This window comes from Scardinius erythrophthalmus (assembly GCF_964197995.2).
Source record: "Scardinius erythrophthalmus genome assembly, chromosome: 5".
NCBI lineage: Eukaryota > Metazoa > Chordata > Actinopteri > Cypriniformes > Leuciscidae > Scardinius > Scardinius erythrophthalmus.
In genome coordinates, this window is record NC_138225.1 from 41974986 (window position 1) to 41985916 (window position 10931).

The window sequence follows — 10931 nt, forward strand, 5'->3', positions numbered from 1 at the left end:
AAGTGACGAGAAAACAACCCCTCCCACTTGTGCAAAAAAAGTCTAGAGAAAATTCACTTTGAAAAATGTCAGCTGAGCTGAATAATAAAAACATTTCATTATGTATTCACATCCTCATTTTTTTTTTTTTTTACATCGTTTCTCCCCTAACCCCCACCCAAATTGTGTAGTTGATATGTATCTTTTATTGATTTGATACCTCTGTTCTGCACTTGTGATTTTGACCAGTAATAATTTAGAAACACTAGGCTACTGTAACGATCTTGTTTGAGAAACATCTTTTCACATTCTTCGCTTTAATTTTGCAAGAACAAATATTTCAACAAGTGAATATTAATATAAATAATTAATCTAAAATCAAATATTATTACACTTGGGGGAAATGGCTGTTGATTATTGTAGGCATGATGTTGATAGCGGTAATCATAGGTGTATATATATATATATATATATATATATATATATATATATATATATATATATATATATATATATATATATATATATATACGTAGATGCCTCATTCGACGATACTTGTGCGCGCCCGCCATCTTGCAACGGTCAGCGTGTCGTCACTCACAATAAGAATCAATGATGCCACATCAATGAGCAGATTCTGGTTGTGAAACCGCCAAGATTTAAATTCCTAAAGAAATGGGATAACCTTCCGCAGGTGGTAATGTGTTGGTTTGTGTTTTTAGATATATTAAATTCATATTACATGTTTTTACTAATGTAATAATGTTTTTACTTTTACTATGGTAATTTAGTATTGTCAGCTGACGCCTTTGTCTTGTTGTATTGTGTTGGTTTAGCAAAATCATCTGCTGAATTATATTTCATATACAGATATACTGTATACAGTATACTATCCACACGCTCTGTCAACTTGCTCTCGAATGTCCACGGACTGCTCCAATATGGCGGACGGCTTATGGTGGCCCATTGAAATGGCCGTTAATGAGGTATCTAGGTGTATATATATCTATGGCAGCAATCTTCGACAGACTGGCTAGCGGATGAACGAACTAATCGATATCATGAAAGATGCATAAAAATATAACCTATATACGTTGTTGTTGTTGTTGTTGTTTTTGCATAAACAATTGGCTATAGTTGTTAGTAAATCGTTTGTCAGCTTCTTTATAAAGTTTATTAAATGACATGATGCTAAAATGTGATTTTTTGTAAAAACGTGTATATGGGATTACGTTTCGATCCTTCATTTGCACTCTCAGGACCTTTCAGCAAATTCAAAATGGCGGAATTTCAGAAAAATGGTTCGGAGCTAAACAGGATATACCAAGTATAAATATAAAATTAAATACTGGGGGAAAATAAACAATTAGCTGCACGACCACAAAGTGAGCAGTTATCAATAACGGATTTGCTTTTTTTAAATTGGTTTTAATCGTTTTAACATTGCGGCATCATCTTTTTAAAGGTAAGAACGACATGCAGTTCAGTTTTGCTTTTTGTGCAATTGTATTACAGGAAAATGACTATGATTAACCTCAGTTGTATATAAATAATGGGCCTAATGAGTTTTAAGACGCTTGAATATGTGCATAAAAAACTTTTTGACAGCGTAACGTTAGTAGCATTTGTGTACTCAATCCCGCATTAAGTTTGCTTAAAAATGTGTTTGAAAACTCATGAACTCGTTTTAGATGAATAAACTTTTCCGATCGTCAGGAAATATTTTCTGTAGCACAAAGAAATCTGACAGACCTTTATAAGAGTTGAACATTGGAAGAGATGTTGATGCTGCTTGATGCATTACGGAGAAGGGGTGTTTTGGATTCCTGTAAAACAAATAACTAAGCTAACCAATAACTAGATATTAGACCCGTAGTTCTTCTCAGTTAGACTCTAATGATTTTTAATTGGATATAATGCTCTGGAAAAACTCAATATTCTAGTTATAAACGTTTTTGTTATATTTTCAAATAATTGTTAATGATTTTTTATTTTTATTTTTAAATGCATGGATCATTTTCTATCATTAAATTTGATTATTTGTAATATATTTGCTTCATAATCTGCCACCAGTTACACTCCACTGTGAATATCTGTTTTGGCATCAGCCATAAAAGAGTCATATCATTAGACTACACCTAAGGAATAACTTGCTAGCAACTTGATTCCAGTTTCTATATATGACCTTGGTAAACAAATGTACAAATCATCTAGCCATAAACTTGTGGCCAAGTAATACACAATGAAATATAGTACTCAATAAATCAACAATATGTGAATTCACATTGTAATGGAAATTAAAATATATACAACTTTTTTTTAGAAAATAACTTTTTTAAATGAAATATTATTTAAAAGTATTTGAACTAGTTTTTTTTTTAAGTTGTGATAATAGATATAGAATAGATGTTAAAAGATGCAGCTATATAACTCCATGGCAACTATACATTCATTAATATAAATGTGCTGTAAAAGATGGCATTAATTATAAATGTAATACATTTTTAAAAACTTATGTATGCCTTCAAGACTATTAGAAGTTGTTTCTAGAAAAAAATAGAAAGCCAAAACAATCTCTGTTACTTTAATTTCCTATTATCACTGTAAAGCTGCTTTGAAACAATCTGTATTGTTAAAAGCGCTGTATAAACGAAGGTGACTTGACTTGGCAGACCATTCTGAAAGTGATCTATTTCTGTTGCCAGTGGAAATGGATTGAAAGAGCTTTATTTACTGATGATGATGACATTGAAATTTGAATATATCTGATTTATTTTGTTGTTGTTTTTCTGCCATAGAGTGAGACATGGCAGAGGAGCGCAGACAGAAGCTGTGTTCAGTGATCCTCCCTACTGAATCCATGAAGGCGATGGCAGAGTCAGTGGGTGTGGGCTCACTGCAGGAAGACAGCTGTCTGGCCCTCAGCGAAGAGGTTAGCTACAGGATTAAAGAGATTGCACAGGTATTTACAATTGCAATTAACAATTTTGTTTATACTTGCAGTGTAAGCTTATACATAAATGAACATGTAGAAAGTATGATTTTCATTAAGGTTTTAAAGGGGGGGGGGGGGGGGTGAAATGCTAATTTTCACTCAATCTCCTGTTAATCTTGAGTACCTATAGAGTAGTATTGCATCCTTCATATCTCCAAAAAGTCTTTAGTTTTATTATATTTATAAAAGAAAGATAGGCTGTACCGAGTCTTTCCGGAAAAAAACGAGCGGCTGAAGGCGGGCCGTGTGGGCGAAGCTAAAGCTGTGTAACCGAGCTAACAACACACAGAGACATGTGAAGCAGTTACTCACCGCCTGCGACCGCGAACCTTTATCATTGTGACTGCTCGATCCTTAAGCATTAGACGATCTGCAAATCCGTCGATCTGGGCTTTGTTTATAAAACAATCATCGTCGAAATGCAGTGAACAAACAGTCTTGCACAAAAACAAACAGTCTCTGAAAAAACAAACTCCATCCACTGGTCCCTTAGCGCTGGGTTCTTTAGGAATCTGTGCAGGGTTGTCTTGCCCTGGCAACCAAAAACACACTTCTTTGGTGATATTGACTTCCAAAAGCTGAGCAGAGTGCTTTGATGAGGTAACGTACTGCTTTCGATCTCTTCTCTCTCTGTCTGGTCTACGAGTGCGCGCGCGCGCCCGCGGAGAAGTGCCCTTAGGATCCATATAAGGAAATTCCGCCCCAGCTGACGTCACGAAGACCCATACTCGAAAAAAACTTTCTGAAACTTGTGACAAACCGGAAGGACAATTTTTGGCACAGAAATACTCCTTCAAACGTACAATTTCATTTTTGAAACTTTGTCCATGTTTAGCATGGGAATCCAACTCTTTAACAGTGTAAAAAACTCAGTATGCATGAAATAGCATTTCACCCCCCCTTTAAGAACAAACGTGCACAGTACACAGACACAGACAATATTTAAAATGTTTATATATTACATGTTGGTATTTTTCCCCCCTTTTTGGTCCAATTAAATTACCAGGGTAATATAATATAAAATCTTTGTGATGTAAAAAATTAAACAACTTTTGCACGTTTAATGTAAAACTGACAAACTATGCAATGCAACTGAAAACCAAAATAAGAAATTTCAGAGAATAAAAAAACAACAACTTGGAATTACAGATGCACCAATACCATTTTTCATAACTGATCCAATTCTGAACTTGAACTAAGTATGTGCTAGCCAGATACTTTTACTGTTGTAGATGCGCTCTTCCCGTGCTAAAACACGGGCAATTAAAGCACAAGGAATTCTCAGCATTCTATAGTGTTATAATGTTTCTAATGTTATGTATATGCCAGATTGGTGCTGCACATCTGTATTTTCATATACTTTTAGCAAGTGATCCCTGCTCGTTTTCGAAGCCACAACGAGAATTTTGATTGATGCTTGAAATACACTAGACAAGATTTTAAAACTATGGGAGACTACAGACATAAGGGCAGTTTCAACTGATTTTTAGCATTATAATCCTCAGAATGCACATACTACAAGATTCGTTCAGACCGCGAGACCACACACCTGACGATTGTGTGTACGCCCAACACCATGCAGGACCAATAAGTTAAAACCCAATAGCCTTTTATAAACAGATTTCCTCTAATAAAAGTAAGTTGGCACGTTAAGGTGTTGTTCGTTACCACGGCAACCACTGGCTGGTAAAAAAAGAATCGCAAGAACAGCCTGACGTGTGCTAACAACTATACATTATTTAAAGGTGCAATATGTGATTCTCTACAGAATTTTTTTTTGTTATGCTGGTTGAAAGTCTCCTCATATCCTGAGAGCAATCACTATGTTAAGCGGTCTAAATGTATTTTTATAAATATATATCATCTGTGGAGGCCGTAGGACCATAAAATGTATGTTCAGTTCAATTTCCTTCGGTCTATTCGATACCATGTGTTCCCTGTCAGTCAACGTGTGTTTGCGTACCATTGCGCAGCCTGTTCACGCAGGCATCATACGTCATCAGCATGGTCACGTACGCTGTGCAGACAGAGTGAGAATGGCAGGCAAACACCCTAACTTTCCTTCTGAACCGACAACAAGTGGCAAGTATCTACATTTCAAGTTTGACAGCACTGACTTTGTCCTATGCAGATAATTCAGTGAAATTCAGCTGTATTGCTGCTATGTCCTGAAATCGCATATTAATAAAGCTGAAATACAGGGCATTCTTTCCTTTATGTCAACAGGTCAACTTCTGAACTGTCATTTCACAATCACATACTTATGTATGCAAGCAAGCCCTTCTTTCCCCTCACTGTACTGTAAAGTGTTCTTACCTGTAAATGACACATGCTGTAATCCAATAACGTTGTCTCTGGTCGTCTCGCTTCTGATCTGTGCACGTTCATGTGTTTTGGATGTGGCGTGGCTTTGGACGGCGATTTGCAGGGAGGGTTAGACCGTGTGCTTTCAATGCTAGTAGGCTAGGTTTGCAGTTCCCAGATCACCTATTGCACATTTAAGCGTATTCTCGTTGGATGTTGATATAGCAACTGTTCAAGTAGGAATTCATAATGTTTAATTCATTTATTAATTTCAAGATGTAGCATTAACATGATGGTAATTTAAATGTAGGCTTTGAAAAAAAAAAAGAAGTAAAAAATACAGCGAAACATTTAATGTGCAAAAAAAGAAAGAATTGTAAACGACTAGTATAGTCGACTAGCAGCAGCAGCATCATTTAATCGACTAGTTGGCTAGTCTTGCACATCCCCACTGATTTAGAGGGTGCCGCCTTTAACCTCTAAAAATAATTTTAGAGCTCTATGGATTCCTTCATTCCATATTTTCATCATTTGTTTGAAAACAATATATATATTATACATTAAAGGGATAGTTCACCCAAAAATGAAAATTCTCTCATCATTTACTCACCCTCGAATTGTTCCGAACTTGTATGAACTACTTTCTTCTGCTGAACACAAAAGAAGATATTTATATTAAAGAATGTCGTAATCAAACATTTGATGGACCCCATTGACTCCCATAGTATTTTTTTTCTACTATACATAATATATAATAATGATTATTATTGTTTAAATTGTTAAATTGACCCCGTTTAGAGGGTTCGAGGCTCACCGAACATTGTGGAAAATACTATATTTGTTTCAATCACCCTTATTTGAAATATGCAAGTTGAATCTAGCATTTATTTTCCTTTTAGATCAAATGATAATATGATAGCTGGTTAAAATAATCAGGTCATAGTGTAATTGTTTGCAGCAATGTGCATTAATTTCCAATTGAGAGATTACACAGAAAAGCTGAAGGTGTTGTTTAAGTGTTGATGTGATATCTTCCACAGGATGCACTAAAGTTTATGCACCATGGGAAGAGACGCAAACTTATGACTGGTGACATTGACCATGCTCTTAAACTAAAAAACGTGGAGGTAAGAAAACTGAAATGAAGTGAGAGTCATTTGTTTTCTCTGTCTAACTCTTGCTTGGTGAGCTACAACATTCAGTATCCTTTACAAATTATTTCTCCTATGTAAAGCAAGTTTTTTTCTTTAATTGTACTTGTCTCCTTTAGCCACTGTATGGATTCCAGTCTCAAGAGTTCATCCCATTTCGCTTTGCAAGTGGAGGCGGCAGAGAATTGCACTTTTATGAAGAAAAGGAAGTGGATCTTAGTGACATCATCAACACACCCCTCCCTCGAGTTCCTCTTGATGTTTCACTCAAAGGTAATTAACGAGCATTCCTCATATGAAACTATTTAGATGCAAACTCTATACCAAACCTAGTGAGTTGCTTACTTATATAGCATTATAGATACCGTCCTGACTTAAAAGCTGTCCCAAAAGGAGCAGCATAAGTTTTCTTGCCTTTTAGAATACCTTGTTTTTGCTAAATACTAAAGTAGTCAAATGTGTCCTTCCCAGAATGCATTGTAAGTGAGCTCAGTGAAAAAGGTTTCAAGATAGTAGATGAGTGGAAAATTAAATAATATATATTTTTTTAATTAAATGCTGAAAATCTAATTAAAAATAGACTATTTAGCCCATTATTTATTTTGCTGTTTACTTTTGTTTATTACGTGTTTATAATGAGCATTGTATTGTTAGCTTAGCAACATGCTAACATCAGACTGAATCAGCGAGTCAAGTCTCCAAGTCAAGTCTCTGCTTTGTGTGAGGAGAATGACATTGTTTCCTAGCCTGGCTCCGCCCTCCTACGTACTTCCGCTCAATTTCATTTTCCTTCAGTACTACGTCTGGGACTGCTGTATATTCTTAGGTTTCCAGAAACAAATTTTTTGTAGGACCAATCAGCGAATAGAGGGAGTGGCTGAGAACGATGACGTTGATGTGATCACACACATGACTAGCGTCGGCCAATAGTGAGTCTACGTGTGACGTACAACACACAGACGCGCTCCTTTATCAAGACTCGAGGAACAGAGAGAAGGAAATGAATAGTGGAATAAAGTCGTTTTTTTTTTTTTTTTTTTGCGCACAAAAAGTATTATCGTCGCTTTATAAACTTTATAAAAGACAGACATCTTATTCTAAACATAATCCTCTGATCATTCGGACGACCACACGTTAGCGATTGGCTATGGCAGATCCTGAGTGACTCTGGGCAGATCCAATAGTTTTGAACTTTAACAGAGAACCCGCCTACAAGGAAGTAAACGTTTCTCAATGGAGAGAGGCCAGACTCTCTGTACAAATGAAATGTACGAGAATCTGGTAGAACCAGGCTAATTGTTTCCCACATTAGCAAAAAAAAAAAGAAGAAGAAAAAAGCCTGTCGTCTCTGTCTTTCAGCTCACTGGTTAAGCATTGATGGTGTCCAGCCTGCAATACCAGAGAACCCACCTCCGGGTAAGAGTTTTCAGCCCTTTCTTTCATTTGCATTATGTTGGTATAGAGTAAGGGAATTTGTTTGGATTATGGGCAAAGATAAAGCTCATATTAAAACCACACTATTATTGCAGTATAAATGTATTCTGTGTTTATTGATCAACAGGAAAATAAAGATTCAATGATTCAAACAGAGTTCAATGCACCTGTAAAGCAGCTCTAAAACGTTTCAGTGAAAGTCAATTCAGTGTTGATTCAGTTCCGTTGTAGAGATCATCAATTGTTAAATTAGTTCAATTGGGCTATAAAGCAGCTCTGCAGAAACCAGTGATGTCATCGTCCAGCTCAGTTCAGTTCTCATCAAGTAGTGTCAGTTGAATATCATAATTACTTGCATACATACTGGTAACTAGTGTTGTCAAAGTACCGGTACTTCGGTACCAAGTCGGTACTGAAAATGTGACGATACCAGCATTTCTGTAGTACCGGGTATATTCGGTACCCACTAATAGGCAGCTGCTTTAAGTCGCTTCCGTGTTTTATCTAAGCGCGGGGCTCCAGACTAACTTTTTTACTTTGAGCACTGTCTGTATATACTACGATATAGTGTGTGTGTCTCTCTCTCTCTCTCTCTCTCTCTCTCTCTCTCTATATATATATATATATATATAGTGACTGTGTATATTAAACTACAAAAAGACTATTTAAATATTAACCCTGCATGTTCTGCTTGTCTCTGTGTGAATGAATGGCGCAGACGCACGGTTTCATTTACCTCACACACACTGAAGCACGAGTGACGCTCGCACTGTTTTCAGTCTCTGCTGCCTCACGATATGATGATATGATGAAATTCATCTCCAGAGTCACTTCATGAGCATTTTACCGTTTAATTTAAGAAAAAACTATCGTCGTATCATACACGTACAGAAACTCAAAGGTCTTCACGGCAACCCGTCAAAATAAAAGTTCAGTTTAACTTGGAAAAATAGTTCCAACAGGTTTTGCTGTGGTACCGAAATTGGTACCGAGAACCGTAAAATTTTAATGCTATCAGTACTGACTACTGGAATTTTGGTATCGTGACATCCCTACTGGTAACTAGTTAATACTATTCCTATTAACTAGTATTAACTTACATACTATTTGTGCATTAGACAGTGTATATACTGTGCAAGTTTGCAGTAGTATACTAGTATCCCATTTCTAGCTTATTACATTAAAAATGCATGAAATAATTTTGTGATTTCTTTATCCTACTCAGCCCCTAAAGAGCAGCAGAAGGCAGAGTCTACAGAGCCGCTCAAAGCTGTCAAACCTGGACAGGAAGAGGAAGGCTCTATCCAGTCCAAGGGTCAGGGTGCAACCTCTGCTGAAGTCAAAGGTCAGAAATTAGTTAAGTTAAAAAGGTACAGTTGCAATCAGAATTATTGAACCCCCCTGCCCTGCAAGACATTCTGGTAAATTGTATGAAAACACTTCAAGTATAGCATCAGTTAACCATCATAGTAAGTTATTAATATGTGTGATTCTGAGAACGTTAGGTTGAGTTACTGAGTTAAAATAAAAAATCAAATATGTATCAAATATGGCTGTAAACATCCATATACAAAATTATTCAACCCCGAAAATCTAATTTTGTAGAGAATTCTTTACTCTTTATAACCTAAAATAAACATCTGACACCTCTTTACTGAAATATTATTCTATTAGAAATATTATGTGTTCAAAAGCTTCCAGCTCACTGATATTCTTTGGTTCCTGCACTGTCACTGCTTTCATCAAATCTCACCAAAGATTTTCAAGGGAATTTAAATCTGGAGACTGTGCAGGCCACTCAAGAACATTCCAAGATTGACCCTTGAACCAAGGTTAGGTAGATTTGAATGTATACTTGGGATCATTATTCTGCTGGAAAGTCCAATGATCCAGTAAAGCTGCAGCTTACACATTGAAGTCATCACAAACTTTGACAAAATATCCTGATACTTCAAAGAATCCATTACGCTGGTCACATGGTCGAAATTTTCAGTTCCTGCAGCAGCAAAGCACCCTCATTACAAGACTGACCCACCTCCATGTTTGACCTTAATAATTGTGTTTGTGTCTGGTCATAAACCATGCCTTTTTTTGTACCAGACATACTGCTGATTCATGGGTATAGAAAGTTCCAGTTTGGTCTTATCACTCCATAAAACAATCTTCCAGAACTCCACAGGCCTTTCCTAATTCCTTTTAGCATATTCAAGTCAGCCTTTTATGTTCTCTTGTTCATGAGTGGCATTTGTCGAGGTGTCCGGGCATGAAGTCAAGGCTTGTTTAATTTTCTTAGTCTGCACTGAAATGTTTTCCCTCCTTTTATCAAGTCATCTAGCAAGTCTTTGGCAAAAAAATCAAAAACTCTTTTTTTTATTTTATTTCTCAGCTGCTCTGAATAAACATCTTATTCCCCTCTATGAAATTGTCTTTTTTCGTCCATGTCCTCGAAGGTTTGCTATGGTACCATACATTTTAAACTTAGAAACGATGCTACCAACTGTGTCTCATGGAACTTTTAGTGTCTTGGAAATGTTCTGTAGCCATAGCTTTCTCACAGCTTGTGTGAGTGCTCTTCATAGCTCTTGTCTTGGCCAAATTTGGCATACTTGGCCGCAATGTTGAATAATTATGACATAGCTGCATTATAAAAAACCCTCAAAAATATTACATTATATATAGTCATATGCCACTAAAGTGCTTTTTTTTTTTTTTTTACGGGATCTTTAGAAAAGCTTACATTTTATAAATTGTTACAGTCTCTGTGGGGTTGAATGATTTTGATTGCAATTGTACATCTGGTGTTAGTTAATTTTATTCTACTGATTTTCCAATCTTACTCACACCATTCACTCATGGTGATTCAGGGAAGGAGAAGATGCGGATGAAGCCGCGTAGCACACACGAGCTCTCTGTGGAACAGCAACTGTACTATAAAGAGATCACTGAAGCCTGTGTGGGATCTTGTGAAGCCAAAAGAGCGGTATGTGTTTGTGTGTGTGCAGTGTCTACTCCAAAATATTTTTTTCTAAATGGTGGTTAAAGCAAGAAAATTTATCAGCCATTAACTG

General features: G+C 36.3%; 1 protein-coding gene across 1 annotated transcript in view; it reads left to right on the forward strand.

The window, feature by feature from the left end:
* The first annotated feature begins 1010 nt into the window (after nt 1–1010).
* taf6 (TAF6 RNA polymerase II, TATA box binding protein (TBP)-associated factor) overlaps nt 1011–10931 on the forward strand; it is a 96132-nt gene continuing 86211 nt past the window's right edge. Inside the window, exons 1-7 of the mRNA XM_081367041.1 lie at nt 1011–1444; nt 2778–2941; nt 6319–6405; nt 6549–6702; nt 7789–7845; nt 9089–9208; nt 10728–10843. Coding sequence (XP_081223167.1) covers nt 2786–2941; nt 6319–6405; nt 6549–6702; nt 7789–7845; nt 9089–9208; nt 10728–10843 — 690 coding nt within the window. The 5' untranslated portion in view covers nt 1011–1444; nt 2778–2785. The remainder of the gene's footprint in view (nt 1445–2777; nt 2942–6318; nt 6406–6548; nt 6703–7788; nt 7846–9088; nt 9209–10727; nt 10844–10931) is intronic.